Genomic DNA, 20,747 nt, shown 5'->3' on the forward strand with positions numbered 1-20,747 from the left:
GTCTTATAAGATTAGAAAACCACCCAGTGGGAGGCTTGTTAATCAACCTGTCAGCCTTTTTAATCTGCTCTGTTCAGCTGTGTCAGTCAAATCTAAAACTCAGCACAGAATTAAGAATTTCACAGCTAAATTACAGCACTGATTTATTGATTTGCTGTAAGTTTGGGAGCAATAAAAATGGAAATCTTCTTTTTAGAGAGTAGTTTAGGTTAAGAAGTTGGTCCAGAGACTCTCCTCAAAAGGCTTCTGAAAGGAAAGGAGCAAAACAAATAAGAGGCAGTAATGTTTTGATGTTTTCTCTTTCATTCGACTCAAAGCTCAAAGATCAGTGCTGGGGTAGTTAATCCCCCGCCATAATTCGCTGCAATATTACGAGGCTTCCCTCCCATCATGAAGCACCCCATCGCCTCTGCAAATGCAATTTCAGCGAGTAAATAAACAAGTGAACTGCCCCTCTGCCAATCTTCCATTACAAGCCGCAAAGTGATCTGCTCCTGTGATGTAAACAAACCGCCAGCCGCGCCGCGCTCTCCCAAAGTGAAGCGTCAAAGTTCTGCTCTCACAACACAAAGCGCTCGGCACGCAGAGTCTTTAACGCCACGAGGGGATTCACCCGCTCCTCCTGAGACGAGCACCGAAACCCGCAAATAAACAGCCTTCAGACGTTTGCATACGGAGCACGCCGCCGCCGAGGGCCTCCAGAGAGCGAGCGCTAAGCTCATTTACGGCGCCGATGCAAAGATTCAGAACGGGCTGCGAGGCCGTGTGATGACTGGCTGAGAGGAAAAGATCCTGGGCTGCACTGGAAATGCCGATATATTTAAGTTGAGATTTATACGGGACCAACACGGTTTGCGATTCTCGCTGAAAAACAAAACAGTGGAAATGTTGCTACTGCTGCTAACATGCTCCTGTAAAACTCCCAATACAGCATAACATTATGAACAACGCTGTCCTGATCTGTTTTTGTGGTTAAAACCTCCAGATCCAGTCAGACGGACTGAAATCTGGAGAACCTGGACGCTTCGCCAAGGCCTCAATACTGCTTTTATCAAGGGATGTTCACAGCCTGCACTGGTGGGCACCACTAACTAGGCTAGCTGCGCTAACCCTAAAGAACTACTCAAATATTAGCATTGGCTAATGCTAAAGTCCTATCCACCTTATTCCTGGCCCCCACGAGGCTTTGCGTGATTTATGGGCGCAACTTCCGCTGCAAACCGGAACCGCCATTTGTTTACATGTTAGCAATTCGCTAATCGGCTTTCCTCAGAGCTTTTAGGCTATAAAATATGTGGGAACACCAGCTTTCAAAGCTTAAATGTTGGTTTACCGCAAATGGCCTCAGTTCTCCAAGTCGCACTAGCATCTGTACTTCTGGTGTTTTATACTGTCGGCACAAACCTGCAGCTCAGACCCTGACCAGCTTCTTTATCACTATCAGTTCTTCAGAGAAACGAGCTGCTAGCAGAGATGCTAATTCACGGTCATTCAGTTACAAAACTTACCGATCGCGTTCCTGTCGCTCCCCGTGATTAAACTCACAATTACAATAATCTGTACCGAGCAGCTCTGATAGCAGACGGTGTGTCCGTAAACATGTTTTACTAAACATTGTATTATACCCGAAGAGAGACGAAACTTCTATCATGAAGATAGACTAGCAAAAATCCCTACAAATTACCGTGAAATGCTGCTACTTCCGGTGGGCTGAAAGTGGGACCCATAATCGTTTGCCCAGTAAAGCCTCCCAGGAATAAGGTAGATACTAACAAAGAGCCACACCAACATGGCGTTCTGTCTAACCTGCTGTCATGTTTCACTGCTTAGACGTAATAAAATTGAGTTTCTGTAGAATGTTTTTGTAGGTCTGAGAAGAAAGCTTTAATTTCTTGATGAATTCACTTAGTCAAGGTTGTTTTATTAGCTACATCATGGAGTTTTTTTTCACACTGCAATAATGGCCAAATTCCTTGGCTGTTATTTAATTTCATGGCATTTCTCACCGTTACAATAAAACAAATGGAAAGAATGATGGAGGAACGAATCATTAAAAAATTACTTCATGTAATTTAAATCCTAATCTGAAAACTGTGGACATATTCTGGACTTTTAAAATGAAGATTAACTTGAACATATCACTAGCTGCTGAAAAAAAACTCCTAAATGGTCGATTTTGACGTTTTTCCCTCAGATCATGCACATAAGGTCAAAGGTCACTATGCTGAGTGTCAGATTAGTTGTATGACAGCATGAATGGCTGTCTGTGCAGCATTTAATCTGCCACAGCCATAAATCCAGCTGGGATTAAATCTGGGTTATTTCTGCTTCATCTTTGGCAAAAAGTTGAAACATTTGATCATATTTATCTGTTTTTGTCTATTGTGTACACTGGAAGTTATAATCAGAGAAACTTCATCGATCCGTTCAGGTAAACAGCTGCACATAATCCGCCTCACCATCAATGCAGACTATAAATGGCCGTCGTAAGTCAGCCAATGACAAACCAACAAACAGCTACAAGCTGTCCAGAGGATATTAAACCTGAGCTGTGAATATTGGATCCATATGAAGCTCAGTGGTTGGGTTTTACGGCCTTGCCGAGCATCAGCAGAATAATAATAACGGCTCCAATTATGGAGGAGATAATGAGAAAATGTTCTTCTGCAGCCACCAAAGAGAACAACTGAAACAGGTACAGAGGAGCAGCTCTTATTCTCTTCATTATTTCTCCTCTTCTTCTTTATCCTTCCCTCCTTTTTGTCTGTACAGCTGGAAACTGAAGCAGCAGCTAAATCTGCTTTATTAGCAGAGGCTGGGTTTTTCAGATGGAAACTGATAAATCATTTGAAAACTTTTTACATGTCTAACCAACATTTATTTTAAAAAGTTTAAAGGATTATGCAAAAACTGTGGGTTACATTGGTTTTCTTACAATTTCAGTGTTCAGTTTGCTGCAGTTTATATTTAACGTCATTACAACGCTGTCAAAGATTAGTTGGTAATTTGGAGGTGACTTGAACCATGATTGGGTTTAATAATCGACAAGTGAGACACAGAAACAGAAGGAAAATCAATGTGGACACCATGAGAGAGTCCAAGTAAAAACATCCAGAAAAACAACAGGACAAACACCAGGAAGTAGTGGAGAAGTAGAAATACTTTTTAGAATCAGAATAAACAGGCCTCCGGTCACCAGGTGGCAGCAGTGCTCTAACTAATCAACCCAGTAGAAGAAGAAGTAGCTGACTTACAGCTGACGGAGGTCAGAGGTTTGTGGAGTGAGGTAAGTGACGGCAGAAGTGATGTGAAAACTCCAGCAGCAGAAAATGTAAAAAATGTTGAAACTTTGGTCCCAATCTAACTGAACCTACAGGACGATGAAGTCGAAAAACTCTCCAAAAGAAATTCCCTTTAGAGAAGTTTAAGCCTTAAAGGTAAAATTATTGAAAACACAAAAACAGAGAATAATTGTTTGTCTGTCATGAGGGATTAGAGGCATTATAATCCAGTTTGAAATGTTGAGTTTAACCTGGAAGCTTGTTGGTTGTTTTCAGTCAACATGAACCTGCTGCATATTCATGCTGAGTTGGTCTCTGACGCACGCGAATCGTTGACATTCCCTCCTAAACTTCCCAGCAGACTCCTCTGTTCTCTCTTTTAATCCCAAATCCTGCTATTACACACAGAGTATAATCCCAATCCTCCCATCTCTCCCACCCCAATATCTGCCTCGATTCGCAGCGATCCTTCACCGCTCCCCTGACGGGTTTTCTCTCTCTGCCCTGGTTCCATTATTTTCAATAAATGAAAAAAGAAGACAATAAAATCCCCTGAAGCCGGCAGGAGGGAGGGCTGGGCCGAAAGGTGACCCGGCGGCTCTCATCAGCGTCCGTCACACTTTTCAGACACCCGGCCTGAACCTCACTCTAATTCATCTCACACACACACTCAGAGCGATAGAGGAAATCTCAGTAATAATTTCAGAGCGGCATGATTGGATACGTTCCCATGGAGAGATAAAGAAACAGCGAAGCAGGCGAGGTGAGAGATGGGAATGGAAGCGGAGAACCTGCGTGGATGAAGGGATCTAACGACTTTGCCTCCATCTCATTTGCAGATCCTCTCCCTCTCGGCCCAGATTACGCCGTTATCCCCCGTGCCAAAAGAAAGGCTTATCGGCCGAGCCGCTGCTCCGCGCCCTGCTCTGTGTTTCAATAAAAGGCCCGCTCTCCGATGCCGCAGTGAACTCACAAGCCGCTTCGTTTTCCCCATCAACAATCTTCATTTCAGCGCCATTAGCTCAAATCTGATGGAATTAAAACGCAATCTCCTAAATGGCCTCGACAAGCTTTTATACTGCTTTTTTATTTTTTAATGGCGTATTTAAAGATGAACAGCTCATTAACACACATCCTCCATTCATTTTGCTGCTTGTTTCTGTTAGGACTTCTAGAAGTCGCAGTAAATGTCGCAGTTCTGCCTGAGCAGTCAGTATCCGACTGTTACCACGTCAGGAATCAACAATCAGAAACTTTACATCCTGCTGTAATTTCACTCCCGTTGGTGCTTTGGTGTTGAGTATTCTTCTTGTATTAAGGTGAAGGGTTGTCATGGCAACAGTGGGTCTGTGATTTGGTTTATTATCGCACATCAGCAGGAAAGAGACTTTGAGAAATCCATTTTCATCCAAACACGTTGAAGGACGGATGAGGCTGATCTGATCGATTAATCAGCTGATCAGATTGATCAATATATGCTTAAGGCCATTATTCACTGGCAATGGGACGGATGGACGGACAGATCTTGCACTTCAGGGAGCAACAAAGCTGGCGTACAAACAGGATGTCTCACTTTGATATTAATTGAGTGTGTGGCTGCATGTCTGGTTGAAACTTATTTGTTCTATATTAATTAAAGTACGTGGAAATTTTACTCTAGTAGGATTCGTTAATATTACTCTGATAAAAGTACTTTCTTCCAAAAAGTTACTCCAATAAATGTCTCATGAACCTCCAGTCATCATCCTCATTCCTCTGCAGGCGTCTCATCTTTTAAAAACAAATGCAATCATATGACGGCTGGATATGACTGCAGAGATGAGCAATCAGTCATTTGTATGAAAATGTGAAACTTGTTTAAGGCTGAAGTTTGTTCTGCCGTAATGCTGAAGACATCGGTGCCAAATGTCAACTTCAGCCGGGTTTGGACTTTTTAACCGGAGTCTTCCTCTTATTAACGGGAGCAAATTGGCTCCATAGGCTTTCTGTGTGAGGGAGACTTGCAGCGTAGAATAAGCGAATAAGACACACACACACCCAGATACGGGTGGGCTGGTGGTGGTGAGCCTTATCGCTGTGCCACAAAGTGGGAAGATTAGATTACTCACTTCCCTAAACCTCTAACGTGGTTACCATAGCGATAGCTGTGTGACTGGGGCAGCAGCTCGCCACTTTGGAGGGAGTTAGATGGAGCGATCAGCAGGGGAACCAAAGGTCAGGCTGGAAACTGAACGTTCACTCTCTATTTTATTTTATTCTATTGCTCAGATTGAAATGATTAGCTCCTTCACTCACTGTATCGATCTACAACATAGAAAGTACTGAGTGGTGAATAGACGTACGCAGTCGCTAACGTATAGCTCCTGCTGACGGTTGTAGCTCCTAAGCTAACACCTTAACATCCCTTAGTTAGCTAGCTCTAATTAAGGAGTGCCAGCCTCATTTTCACTTTGGGCCTCAAACATGAAAATAAATGTTCTTAAAGGGCCGGTTGTGGCAGAATGCATTGATAAAACCTAGAAAGAAACTGTTAAAATATCAACGTCTTTTCACCCATACCTGTCCCTCCAGCATTTTGCAGGTGGGAATTAGCATCGCTTAAATTTGATGTTTTTGAACATTTTTGCAGAAAGTTGCAATAAACTCATAATTATGAATTAGCGCAAAAACATGCTTGGAATCTGTTGATTTTGTATGAACTTGAGAAAAAATGCTTTGATTTGACTGACAAAATAATTTCTACCATGTGTCCCTCTGTATAGGGAAATGCTAACCCAGCAGGAGAACAAATGCTACAAAGAGCTCCAGTTTCTAACACCAGCTGTTTACAGTTAGCATTAGGACCAAAACAGTTTCTCAAATATGTTAAAATAGTTTGTTCCGAAAACTTTCACTTTAAACATCCATTCATTATCTTCCAGTTTGATTTAATTTTATGCTAGCTCCCGCTAATGTTGGTATTTCCAGGTAATGATGTTAGCTGTAGCTAATGGTGTTAGCTCCTTTCAATGGTGTCCAGCCCACTATAATCAGCCTAACATGTGTCGAGCAGGTGACAAAAATAGCGACCTCCGCAGGTGAAAAATATAATGAAAATATGTGGTTTTTGGAGTTATGAGTTGTTACGAATAACAAACAAACAACAACTTTTAGGTGAATAGAAAAATTACAGCACATGTTTAGCTAACCATGGATCCCTCTATATTAACCTAAATGCTTGAAATCCGCTAGAGACGCAGAAATCAGCCATTTTATTCTTCCATTTGTTCTTAATGTAGGTGCTGTGGGCACCTTAAGATTCATTGACCATATTTGAAAAGTCAATAAAACAATAAAGTGTTATTTTTTGCTTCCTCATTAGGTTATTTCTGTGGGCTGCTTCCAACGGAGGAAGATCAATTGATATTGAATTCATAATCACACCACAGTGGAGCCTCGCTCCTTAATTCAAACTAATGAAGTGCTGGCAAATCCATAGCGTTGTGGGTCTGATCATTGGATTAATTACCTCAGTCAGGCTATTGTATTTCAATTAGGCCCCAATACTCAGCAAATCTTTTCATTAGTCAACAGGCACCAAAAATAAATATGACACAAACAGTGGAGACAGAGAAAAAGATCTTCATATTACATTTATAAGTTATTTTTCCAAAGGAAATGCAGTGAGAGGTTAGAGCTGGGTGTAAATACTGGTAATTAGACTCCACTGAGGAGTCACAATGGAGCCATTTTTTACCATTTACTGGGAGCAATTGGTTTGGATGAGCGTCGGGATCGGACCTGAAGTCAGGTCAGGTCAGGTCAGGTCAGGTCAGGTCAGGCTGCCGGCGGCATCCTGCTGACTCACAACCAGAGCCTCGGATCAAATGATGTTTATAGGCATTAATAAACCGAGAAAAACTCAGACTAGACGCACATCTGGGGGCTTTAAAGCTGAATAATTAATAGAGGTTCTAAAGGGCAAGTTCTTCCTAAACGGGTCGTGATTAATTTGGTCTGAATGGGCTGTTTGTACAGGAAGGATGGATGGCTTGTTTTCTTCAACAACTACAGAGAAAGATAAGGTCCAAATTTATTCTTCTACAAGTTTTAATGACATTACTAAGTTTTGTATTTGTTGACGAATATGTTTCAACAAATATTCCTCTTTTACAAATGAAATTGACAGAATAAATAAATAAAAATTCATGCATTAATGACCAGAACTATGAAAAAACTCATTCATATTTTTTTTTTATCATCTAATAAAAACGAGATCCAAACTTTGGGAGATGAAATCTAATCATTTCTGGTTCTAGTTCTGTGGAAAGGTGATGGAAGTGGAAATAATCGATGAGACTTAATATTCTTCTGCAGTAGGAAATGAATAAAAAACAAGATGGAGGTCCTCTGATGGACGGCAGCTTCATGCGGTTGGACCAGTCCAATAAAATAAGGTGAAAGTCCAGATGCAGCTAAATTTATTCTCCTGTGATTTTATATTTCAGTCAGAATCCAGCCATGTTTCACCAATGATGACATTTCTAAAAATAACATATTTTTGGTTTGAAAAATTCTTAAATATAATAGTAAAGTCACTGCGTTGGCAACTTTAGCTGCGTTTCTATTGGAATTACAAAAATAAATTTAGTTTTTGGCACCGCATCAACTTAAAGTCAATAAAACGTTTTCTTGCTCTTTTGCGCTGGATGAGACAGTTTTTCAGTCATTTTGTAAAACTGCAATGGAAATAGTTTCTCGCATCATGCCGATTTGAATGGCTGATAAAAATAACATCTTATTTAATTGCTTATATTCGTCGCCACCATGTTGTTTAAAGACTATTGAATGAAAAAACTTCATGCGTGATTTTAACTGCATTTCTCACAAAGCAATTGTGAAATTTTTACTCGAATAAGAAAATATTTTCTAAGAAGTCTACTGAAGTACTGAATAAATGATCAAATTATTAATCATTTAATATTTGAAACATTGTATAAAATGGAGCAAAATATTAAGTTAAGTGGAAATTTGGTGTTTGAAAGATCAAAATTTAAATAATTTAAATGCCATGATTACAAAATGATTTTTTGATCACAATTAGTTTCTTTCAATTTAAAACTGATGAAACTTAGAATCTGCAGGTCTGTCAGGTGATTTTTTGGTTTAAAACATGATTGTTTTTACTCAAGTAAAAGAAATACTTCATAATAAAATTACTCAAAGGACAGCATGGTAAAAATGCTCCTAAAAGCACATCTTTTCCAAAATCATACTCAAGTCAATGTAACTAATGTAACTATATGACTGAAGATATCCAGTTGGGGGCCGCACAATTCACTTCAAGGGCCACAAATGGCCCCCGGGCCGCAGTTTGGGTGGATAGATAATAAACACACTCATCTTCCATTGTAATGTTTTTATCCGCCGTCCGTCATTTTTAGCCTCAGAGAGAATAAGACTTAACTTAACGTTGTTTTCTTTTAATCTGTGAATTTTCAGAAACCTTCTGTTTTAAGCTTTTGTCGTTTTTTTCTCCCAGCAGAGATCATGTGAGCGAAACTCAATTTCCCCTCCACTGTACAATTTGATTTGGACGAGCGTCAGACCATGTGACCGCTCTCATGACTGCCGGCTCTCCGCTCTGCACAGCTGACTCGTGTTCTCACTTATCTGATGCAAATAAATAAATAAAAGAGAACACACACTCTGAAGCATGAACGCAGCCATGCATGCTCTGCAGCTTTACTCCACACGCACACGCACACACACACACACAGTCACACAAACTGCCTGCAGCCAATGAAACTGGCAACTTCCTGGCTTATCCCGGTTTATGTGTGTGGATTTATGGCGGGCCGTTAAAATATATTTGATTTTCAGCAGGATGGGTCTCCACTGCTGCTTCCCTCAAAGCCATCTTTTACAGCCTCTTGCTTTAACCTTCTCCCCCGGCTCGTAAAGCACCAGCAGGCTTCCTCCGCCCGCGCTGACCTCTCCTCCCGCCCTGTGTGGACCGAGGCTGTTTGTGTTTCCTCCTCTGGTGCAGAAACACACTCTCTGCCCCTCAGCTGTTGTTTCCTAATTCTCCATTTCCCTCCTGAATGATCGATTCGCCTTTTACGAGTGTTTCTACTTGAGTAATTTTATTATGAAGTGCGTCTGCTCTTGAGTAAAAAAACAAACATTTTTTAACCAAAAATTCACCAGACACATACCTGTTGTTTTTGTAAAAGTTTCTAAGTTTTTACTGAAAGAAACTGATCTGGATAAATTTTTTTCTTGTGACTGATTTTGTTACTTGTAATAATTACTGTTGTTTTAGTCTTTACAATACCAACATTTCCATTTAACCTTATATTTTGATCAGTCTGATGATGTCATTCAGTTTCCTCTGAGTCGTTGCAGACACTGATGGCTGTTGGGAGGAAAGAGCTCCAGTAGCAGTCTGTATTACAGTGAATCTGAAGAGCCCTCTGACTGACAGATGAAGAGGATGGTCGGGTTGTTTGTCATTTTAAGAATCTTTCAAAGTTTTAAAGTTTTAAAATCTTTTAAAACTTTATAAGGCAACTAATTAAACTCTGTAGAGTAAAATTCTGAGATGCTAGAAAACTTTAAATTTTTCTACAGTTTTATTTGAAACTGTATAATGTCACTGCATTTCCAGCCGAAAAAACAACGTGTAAGCAGAGATCAACCATTTTTAACTTTGCTGCTGAGTGTTTTCAGTCTGCAAGCTCCGTTTCCTCTCAGCTTTTAGGTTTTATTAAGACGGATCTCAGAGCGACGCAGCTTGACAAACAAAGCATGATGGGAACGCCGGTGTCACGATGAGTGGACTCGTCCTGCTCCTGCCTCCATGTGTCCAGCTCACATACCTGGAGGATGTTTTTTAATCTCAGCCTTACATTTCCTCTCCTCTGTTATCAGCTTTGCAGCGTTTTTACATCAACAGCCCTTCGGCCTCTGACCATGTTTTTGTTTCTCTATCGCTCCGTTCCATTTCTATCTCTTCTTTCAATCTTGAACACACTTCTTGTGTTCAAGTCTAATGAAGCTCAAACGCACCACAGCTAACGCAGGAGCTGCATATGCAAATGAACTGTGGAATATCAGCATGTGTGCTGATTTTAGCCGTCTGTTTTTCAAACATATTGACACATTTTCAAGCATCATATTAGAAAAAGTTGATAGAAACAAACATTTGAATCAACTTCCTCAATTTTGCAAAAGTTAAATATTTATTAAATAAACATTTAACGTAGCAAAACTCAGAGGCACAAACCTCCAAATCGGGGGGGGGGGGGCTCTTTTCCCCCTCCGACTGCAACCTCTACTTCCTGTTTCTTACAGCCATACGTTGTGTCAACATCTGATGAGATTACGCTCTTTGTTGCCTGATGATTCGCTCCAAACCAGTAAATAGAAACACAACAAATTCACATTTTATTTTCTTGCAACAATTTAAAAGTTAATTCAGAATTCGCATGACAAATTGGATGGAAACGTAGCTATCATGTCACTTCCTGTCTCATTCGTAACATTTCCTTGCTCTGAACTAAACACTCGCCAGGTTTATCTGGGTCAGACAGTTGGAGTCACTCACGGTCTATGAGACCCCGTTAACGTTAACATGTTTCATTTCTATGCAGACCATTTGATTTGCCAAAACAGGTCAGTTTTTCAGGCCTTTAGCCAGCCGCATCAAGTTTCAGAAACTGAAGTTATCTGTCTTTGTGGAGCAGCTTTTATTCAGTTGAATGCTCTAGTAAACACTTGCGTTATAACTCAGGGTCAGGACCGGGGTCACTCTGGTCACCAGGGATTTCCCTGTAGCTGCTAAGGTCGTTTTCACACTTGACAGTGCGGTAGATTTGGTTTAGTTGGGGGGAAAAGTTGCAATATTTGTTACATTAAAAGTTCTCTTTCTCTCTGCTCTGAGTCCAATCAAACCCTGTGAGCATCCTGTTCCTCTCCTGGCCTGTGGGGGCGCTGCACTAAGAACCACTGAAGGAAACAACACTACAACCTCTGAAGACACTGAGCCCAACTTCCTTCTACTAAAAATGTAAAGTGTCACAAGATTTCTCTTTTGTCTTAGTAAAAGACCACGAGCCATTTCACCTGTTAGCGCTAGGCTAGCATGTTCGTTTTGAATGTATTTACCCAGAATGCCCTGCACTGTAATCCACTTCCTGCTTTTGGAGCAGTATCTGGTCCACTTGCCGTTCACATATACATTCAAACCGAACCACAGTTCATTTAAACCGACCCGAGGCCGAGGACTGAACCGGACTTTCTACACAAGCGGACTGGACTAAACAGGAATCATTGCTTCATGGTGGAATGACACAAAAACAGTCTTCTTATTCTAAATAATAAAACCAAAGCCACATAAGCCTTCTACAAAGATGGATTCAATTTAAACAGTTTCTCTCTCTAACTCCTTCAGGAAGAACTTACAGATTGTCCAGGAGATGGAGGAATTATCCATCAAGTTCTCCAAAGAAACTCATTTTATCTGTTTATATTCAAGATCCTGATACTTTATTTGTGATCCACAAATGTTGACCACATGTGAGGGATGAATTCTTGAATTTAGAGGTTTAAACATTTGTTTCTCCAGGAAGCTCCAACTCACTCCCTGACCCAGAGGGAATATTTCACCTTTTTCCACCTGAGATCCATTCTGTCCAGTTCACTCAAATTCATTTCATTACCATTACATCTAATTCAACCACAAAACAATCCAATATATCGTCCTCCCTTATGCTTCTCATCTTTCATCCGGTGCCTCCTCCCGCCAATGTTCTGATTCCTCTTCACATCCATTCATCATTCCTTTCCTTTAGGAAGATTTACAAACCAAAAGCTTTTCTGAGACTGAAAACTCACACATCCTATTTGTGGGATTAAGTCGCTCCAGACCTTCATCAGATCCAGATCGTAAGATAATAGTTTCTTCGTGAGAACAGTTTAACGATAGCAGAGACCTTAAACAAAACCATTACCTTGTAAAGACTTGAGAACTTAAACGTTTCAATAACCTTTTCCCCACTTCTTTCTGCAGTACGGTGCGAAATGAAGCCAAGTGACGAGACAATAATCGAGGTCATGAAATAAACCTGTGAGCTGTTCATGTCCTCCCTGTGTGTGAACAGAAACAAGAAGCATCTTCACTGTCTGACAACAAGGCCGAGCAAACACGGCGTAATCAGCCGGTCTGCTGACAGCGGCGGCATCAGGAGTCAGCTAACACATCCGTCTCACATTAGCATTCACCTACAGTCGTAACACATCTAAACATAAAACATGGATATTTGTCCTTTAGAAACTCGACTGGGTTTAAAAGCAACTTGTCAGTTTATGTGCAAGCTGTAGAAATGGATACAAAACTCATCACAACTTTGAAGATGTTTAGTGAATCCAGATTCTCCTAATTCATTTTTACTAATAAATTCTAAAGCACTAATTTTCTCCAAAGCTTCATTTCACCTGATGAGCTTCTCACTCTGAGAACTCATTTTTAGCTCAGCAGTTCTGCACATTTGATAACCTTCATAACGTTAAGCACACATAGCTTCCCCTAAATTTACTTTGTTGTTTTGTAAACTTTCAGTTGAGTAAAGTTTGCAATCGATGTTAAAAGCTTTAGTCATTAAATTCTTCAGGTTAGCCTTTTACAGTCATGCTCTTATTTTGAAGTGGGTGAAAACAGTTAAAAAGATGCTAACTTAGCATCTGACGTGGAGCTCTTGGACTGTTTTCTAATCTCTGAAGTCTTAATGGACTTCAGATACAGTATTTTCCAGACTGCAGCTTATCCTGTCAGGTGTGACTTACATATGATTTTTACATGAATACTGACTTAAATAAACCGAGGAGAATGAAACCGATCGCGGACCGGTGCGTCTGAAAGCCGTGGTCTTTGCCATGGAGATGAATGTAAATGACTTTGCATGTGGGCCGTCTCGGTGCGAGTGTTTTATCAAACATGGATTCCTCTCATCAGAGTTTGGGCGAAAATCTGTGCGTCAGAAAATGTCATCAAATTTCCAAGCCAAAGTCGACAATTTCCAGGAGTTTGTTGAAAAGCAGGAAACTGAATTAAACTATAAATGCAAGTCTCAAGAGCTTTAATGACTTCAACCACACAGACTAAACTTATCGGGACGTAAAGATGTGTTCAGCGTGAGGAAAATAAAACTTTTCATGTCACAGAGAAGAACAACACATAGAGAAGCATATTGAAGAAAAGCAGCAGCAGCGTATACAGAGTTGGAGCAGAGGAGGTGTAGGAGGACGGATGAGGTGAGTAATCTTACCATCGTCTCCCGATCCCGACCCGGCATCTGCAGAGAGAACAAACACAGTTATTAACCACGGGCTGCTGCAGACACACATTAGCTGAATGAGCCTGGGTCAGCGTGTGGAAGTGTTTGTCTGTTTGACTATCGGCTTGTGGTCGTGTTGGGAGGATGCTTTCTGTTGTGGGGAGATGAGATTTCTCCAACGATAGAAAGCAATACTGCGACTCAGATTTAAAAGCGAAAGGCTGGAATAATCAGCAGAGGATGAGAGTTTGAGCGCGCTCCGCTTTTCTACGCTGTGGATTCAGCTCACCCAACCGATCGCCGCTGTAAACGGATCCTCAGGAGCGCAGTAACCCGATCAGCCTCAGACAAAAAGAGAAACAAACTGAAGCTATTATGTTTGGACCTGGAGAGAAATGAGCCAGAGTTCACCACAGCTTCAGTTACTGCAGCTGGAAACTAAAAATCAGGACGAACTCTGACCTGAACCTTCAGAGCCACAGAAACACTGTTATAAACTCGGCCTTCTGCCACCTGGAGAACATCTCCAAGACTAGAGGACCAATGACTCAAGGAGATCCAGTATCATTAGTTACTGCAAGTGTCTTCATAGATCAGAGAATAGACTTTAAAATACTGCTGTTGGTCTATAATCACTGAACGGCTTAAAGTTCTGCTCCTGTTGGATCAACCTTCTGGTTCTGCTCTGCATCTCCAGAACCAGAACCACACATTGAGAAGAAGCATTCAGCTTCTATGCTCCACAAATCTTCAAGAAAAACTGCAAAACAGCTGAAACACTGACAAAAACTCACCTGGTTAAAGCTGCTTTTGAAACGACTATAAAAGTTCAATTGTTGATTTTTGTGTTTTTATGACATAAAGCTCTTTGAACAGCCTTGCTGCTGAAATGTGCTGTACTAATAAACTTTATTGATTGATTGATTGATTGATTGATTGATTGATTGATTGATTGATTGATTGGGATGGCGTAAGGCCCGGTTCGATCCAATACATTTCTATCAGAAACACGTTTGGGTTACGGTCCGATATCGGGAATCAAACGGATCCCATTTCAGAGGTTTTATTAGTGATTCTGTCCTGTTTTGGGCTTTGAGTGTCTCAGTTGGTAGCACTGCTGCCAATGAACCAGCAAAGCTATTAAATTTAAAATGTTAAAGCCCCTTTTAAAAGACATAAAAACTAAAGTTTTTCTTTCAAAATTGGACAATATTTTCAAAGTGATGTTTCTTTGGAAAGAAACTAATCCCAAAATTAACTTTTGTTTGCAGATTAACTTTATAAATTGGTCCTTATGGTTTCTAGCTTTATATTTCTGTGCAAATTTCAAAAATTTACAGTAAATGTATATTTCCAGATTTCTCTAGGGGCGGGATTACACTTTCACAGTTTAAAGTTTCAATAAAAATAGATGCAGGTTTTAATTTTAAGATTATTTATCCATTAGCTTGTTCATACAAACTTTTTTCTGCCTGATTTAAAAAGGCAAAAATGTAATTACATCAAATCAATTTACTGTTGTTGAAAAACAGAAAGTTCACAACAAAACGGGGCCAAACTGCACCAATTAGTTCGATTTTTGGCTTTCAATCGTGTAAAATTATTTTTCTTTTCCAGACTGGGAAGCAGAAAAGAGGGAAAATGAGCAAATGAGCTTTGGCTTTTAATTTACTTTAAATATAAAATCTTTTTCACAGGGATGAGTTTGTGTTCATTCAGCTCACTCTGTTTTCTGACAGAAATGAAAGTAAAAAAAGAAAGTGGTTGCTCTGAATATAAAATAAACTGAACTAAAACAGAGTAGCTGCCTCTGCAGAAGTCAACCTTTTCCGTCCAACACCAAATATTAACCAAGGTTTTATTTCTTTTCAAACAGAACTCCAACGCACATCTTTAATCACAGAAGGAGAAAAAGAAAATCCTTCTTTGAACTTTGTCTGCAGAACGCTGCCTCCTCCATCGCTTTCCAGTCTGCGGGTTTTTATTGACCTTGGAGCATGCGGGACACTAAGTGTGCAGTGTTTCGTGAAAAGGCTTAGCTTGGAGGATCAGGCTGCAGTCAGAAGGGGCTCGTGTTAAATCAATAAAAACCTTTAGCTTCAGAACAATACCAGCGGAGGCGCTCAGATGAATAACATATCGCAGTTTGAACGTCGGAGATGGAGAAGAAAACCAGTGACGTCTCTGGGTAGAGCAGGAGGGTCCAAATGCGGCCCGGGGGCCATTTGTGGCCCCTGGATTGGTTTTGTGTGGCCCATAACCGCAATTCAAGAATGATCCAAATTTGCTCTCCGACATTTTTATTTTTTTACGATGTGATTTTCCGTGGCATGTTCACATCTTTTTAAAAAATATGTTAGATTTAGTTTAGTTACTTTTAATCTAGTAAGTTTTTACTCACATCCATCAATTATACTTGGATAAATATGGTACAGTTTGTAGGAGAAATTCTTATTTTTGTTCCTGAGAATAAAGAACTAAATAACTGTAAAGTCAAATGCAAAATATTCACTTTAATTTATTGTTGTGAGGGAAAAAGTGAATAGTATTTTTTAAATATATTCTTTTAAATGGGAAAAATGAATTGGGCCCCTGAATAGTTTAAACTTGGGCTTTTGGCTCTGGGTTCGTGCAGTTTGGACAGCGCTGGTTGCAGTGATTTGACGGTTTTTGTTCTGCACGTTCAGGAGCTCTCCTGTGGGGAGGAAGCAGGGAGACGTTGAGGTTTTGCTTCGCTTGGCTAAGCTAAAGCTTAACTGTTCCTCCTGGTGTGTTCAGGAAGAGCTGCCATCCTGGGCTAATCAGCTTCCTCTGGAGCTTTCCCGTCCGCTGACTTTAAATCACAACTTTATTCTTCTTGGCAGAAGGAAACCAGAACAGAAAAAGAACTTTTAAATTTTTCCTTCTAATTCCGGTTTTCAGTCAATGCCACAATCTGATATTTTTGGCTAAAAGCAGCTGAAAGGCGGCCATGTTTGCATGCTTAACATGAAGGTTTCTCCCAGTGTTTGCTGGTTGGACCAGACTGTCTGGGAGCCGGTCGGGTTCTGCAAACACCTGCTGCTCCCTCCAGATACGTCAGGTCAGGATTTCCCTCAGGAAGGAAACGGGATTTGCACAAAGAGAGATTAAAGTTTGCAGGAATTTCTTTTCAGTCTAAAGGAGAGCGGCAACAGCAAAGGAGGTGGATCAGCGGTGGTGATGTCATTTAGGACAAATCGCTGAGAAATAACCAAAACTGCCAAAACCAAACCAGAAATTTAAAATATATATTAGATTAAACATACATTTAATCTATACATAATATTTAGTCGACAAAATATTTTTCTTATTTAAAATGTTTTATTATTTGTTTATTTGCATCTTTTAATGCATTTCTAATATTGTCAAAAAAGGTTTAAACATTTAAACCAAAAATCTTTTTTAAATTTTAGACATGATAAACTGAGTAACCGATGTTGGAGATAAAATATCAGAATCCTGAAAAAAACTGAAGCTTTTATCTTTGGACGATCACTAAAGCCGGCACACGGCTTCAGTTATTACAGATAAAAGTTAGAAATCAGACCTGAACCTTCAGAGACATGAAGACAGTCAGAAGATCAGCCTTCTGTCACCTGAAGAGCATCGATGCTTTAAAACTGTCCTGTACTTTTTGTTTTTACAATGTGAAGCACTCTGAACTGCCTTGTTGCTGAAATGTTATATAAAATAAACTTTTCTGATTTATTTAATGATGATCTGCTGAACATTTTCTGCAGATTTAAAGATAGGTTCATGTTCTTTTCTCCTTTGTCTCCTGCTGCCTGGGAGTTTTTTGTTTAACCGGCAGCTTTGTTGCGTAATCCGCCGGCCCTCGGCAGGAAACGGCTTTAAGCGCGTCTCCATCACACGCTGCTCTCTTTCTGCTAACAGGATTTCAGCAGGATGGAGAGCGAGAGAAACAGATCGGGAGATAAACACCGACACCCTGCCGCCCTAAACGTGACATCTCTTCAGATTCTGAGTTTTGACGGTGATTGAGCTGAGAAAACCGACCAATCGCAGCACAGTGCGGGCTACATCACAGGAAGTCCCGCCCACCATTGTTCCCCCGCGTGAAAGCCTCATGTTTAACAGTTACGTAAGGCCGCTCCCACACAGGCAGGGGCGCTACCACACAGGCAGGGGCGCTACCACAGTGACACACACACCTCACTGTTTTCATTTCACACTTTATTATAAAACAAACAGATATTTATCAGCAGCAGGTCGAAATTAAGGAGAAAAAGGAGGAATAGGCAGCTGAGCTGCAGATGATTCCTGAGAACGGTTCAAGTGTTTCAACAAGACGGAAAAATGAAAAGATTTTAAGTTTATTCCAGACTTTAGACACCAAAAGCAAAAATAAGAAAAAATCCAACATGAAGGAGCAAGTCTAAATATGGCTTGATAAATAAAACTGTGCTGATGATGGAGTCTGAGAGAACGGAGCCGTTTATAACGCAGTGGTGTGTGAAACTTTATAAAGCTGTTATTGATGAACAGCATCCAGCAATTAAAAACACTTAAAAGAAGAATGTAAAATCTATGACGGCGCATTAGGGTATGTTCCCAACAAAAAACTGAGAAATTTTGAGTTTAATTTCAGAAATTTTCTTGAGAAAAGCTTGAAAGTTTCAAAACTTGAATATGATTGACATTTCAAACTCATATTTCCTTGTTTTTCTAGAAATTTCCTGTATTAAAGGGGCAGCAATATGTGAAATCCATTTCTTATATCTTTCCATCGTGTTATATTGTGATCCGTTTTTCAGCCCTACGTTACAAAACGTCTCTATGTGTCTGGAAAACACGACAGAGAATGAAATGGCTTGCAGTCATTGTGTCGTTGTCAGGAAAAGTTAATTCAGTCATAAATCAGAGTGTGTAAGAAAGCAGCTGAGAAGAGACGGTGCGGCCGCTGCAGGACGTCTATTCATTCACACACACTGAATATTTGTGTACAGTGACCTCGTTTAGCCAGAATAACGGGACAGGAACCACAACAGCCTCCCTGTTCACAAATCCTGAATTAGCTTTTCTAAATGCTGCATGAAAGAAAAGAGTCTTTATGCTGCTGCTCTGCCAGATGATTCAGAATCTCACACACACACACACACACACACACACACACACACACACACACACACACACACACGCAGTCATCACATGGCTTCAATAGCAAACACAGGAGCTCAAAACAGGCAGGATGGTTCATGTGACTGCGCACACATACACACACACACACGCACGCACGCACGCACGCACGCATGCACACACACACAGTTCCTCTCCATTCACGGCTCCTTTAATGGACTTCTGTCAGAGCAGCTAACTGAGTCAGCCAATCTGATTCACATAGCTCTACAACGCGCCGCGCATCACCTCGCCAGCGGAGCTGCTCAGCCTCAACCATCAGCACATTATTCACAGTGTGACTCATTAACTGGTAGATTCCTCCTTCAACCAGCTCATCCCTTTAATCGTGTCACTTAAGGATTAAAGTGGCAAAGACACAAAACAAGTTATTATAGTTAAAAACAAAAGTACAAAAACTGAAATGAAAAAAAAAATTTGTTGATTGTAATTAATAGAAAAAACTATAAACTGAAACTAAATCATGTGTTTATAAAACTAACTGAAACATATTAAAATTATAGATATCTTTAGTTTTGTGATCATGAATATATTTTTTAGCCTTTTTAAATGATGTGAAATTGATTTTTTTTCTCCACACAAGCAGTTTGTCAGCTTTCAGCAAATTACGGCGCAAAATGGCGACAAAATACCAACAATAATTCAATTCATTATTTGAAAATAGTATCTTCTTTTTCGCTCCCCAAATATATGAACATAATCACAATACTTTGATCTTTTTGAATTCTACACCTAAAAATGAACCAAAGTCTGAAAAAACAAACTATTACAAATAAAACTGAAACTATACAATATTTAACAAATAAAAAATAGTAAACGCACTTTAAAAACGAACTAAAACTGAATAGACAAAAAAAACTAAATAAAACCTAAACTATAATGAAAAACCCAGAACTATATTAACGCTGTTACCTGCCAGGATTCAAAGAAAGAAAATTTTCTTCCCAAACTGCTGCTTCACAATAAATGTTTTATTCACACTGAGGCCCCGGCGGCCATTTTTAGGGTCGCCACTGATCTCAGAGTCGCCTGGAGAGAAATGAATTCATCAAGAGTTTTCAACATCACCACCAGCCATGGAGCAACAGACCGCCGTCACAACGCTTTATCTGATGCTAACAGGCGGGACCGTGTTTTTCCCAGCCGTCTTTAAACGCACCGTGAGCGTATGCAACAGTTTCTATTACAAATGTGCGCAAATGTTTGTCGCTATGCTGCTAATGGAGAGAAATCACTATTTTGTAACTGCAATACTTCCAGTAAATATGAAATTAAAAGTGTCATATGAAAGATGAGCTTTATTGAGAACAGTTGTGCTGTTTTTGCACAACATTTCATAATATGCAAAAACACAACATTTTGAAACTGTTTTTGTCTAAAACAAAATAAAATGAAAAAATAAAAACTGCTCAGCTAGTGTATTGATGATTCCATTTAATTAAAAAAATATATTTTTTTATTGATTTCAATTGAGTTAATTTTATTTATTTTTTTTGTATTTTTATGTTTTCCAGTTTAATTTTTTTATTTTTCTAATGAGATTTAATTTACTTTCATTTCAGTTCAATTTATTGAACTGAAATTTGTAATTTTATTTAATATTAATGTAGTTTAATATGTTCATTGTAAAAACACAGAATCTTACCAAATATTTGTCTATTTTCTTGTGTAAACATGTTTGTACAGCTGAAATAAAAAAACAAACTTACGTGTAACTTTTCAGCAACAAATATATAAGTAAATAATTCCTTCATATTATTGAAAAAGTTCTAGTTCCACCGCCAGATAAATTCACTTGTAGCAAGGTATTGTTCCCATATTGTAAGTAAAATAACCTGCCATTGGAATTAGTACTTTTCCATCAATATTAAGGACAGAACAAACAGAACGAGTTACATGTTGACTAGAAATCAGCATCTTCAGCTTTTAGCCGTGCAGCTGTTTTAAGTACAAATAAATGAACAAAGTTTAT

At 39.6% G+C, this 20,747-nt stretch overlaps 1 protein-coding gene across 1 annotated transcript in view; it reads right to left on the reverse strand.

The window, feature by feature from the left end:
- Window positions 1–20,747, reverse strand: part of tmeff2a (transmembrane protein with EGF-like and two follistatin-like domains 2a) — a 105,639-nt gene that overhangs the window by 43,060 nt on the left and 41,832 nt on the right. The window contains exon 4 of the mRNA XM_055052836.1: window positions 13,589–13,615. Within this exon, the coding sequence (XP_054908811.1) occupies window positions 13,589–13,615 (27 nt within the window). The remainder of the gene's footprint in view (window positions 1–13,588; window positions 13,616–20,747) is intronic.

This window comes from Poeciliopsis prolifica, unplaced genomic scaffold, assembly GCF_027474105.1.
Source record: "Poeciliopsis prolifica strain line A6 unplaced genomic scaffold, Auburn_PproV2 SCAFFOLD036, whole genome shotgun sequence".
Classification (NCBI taxonomy): domain Eukaryota; kingdom Metazoa; phylum Chordata; class Actinopteri; order Cyprinodontiformes; family Poeciliidae; genus Poeciliopsis; species Poeciliopsis prolifica.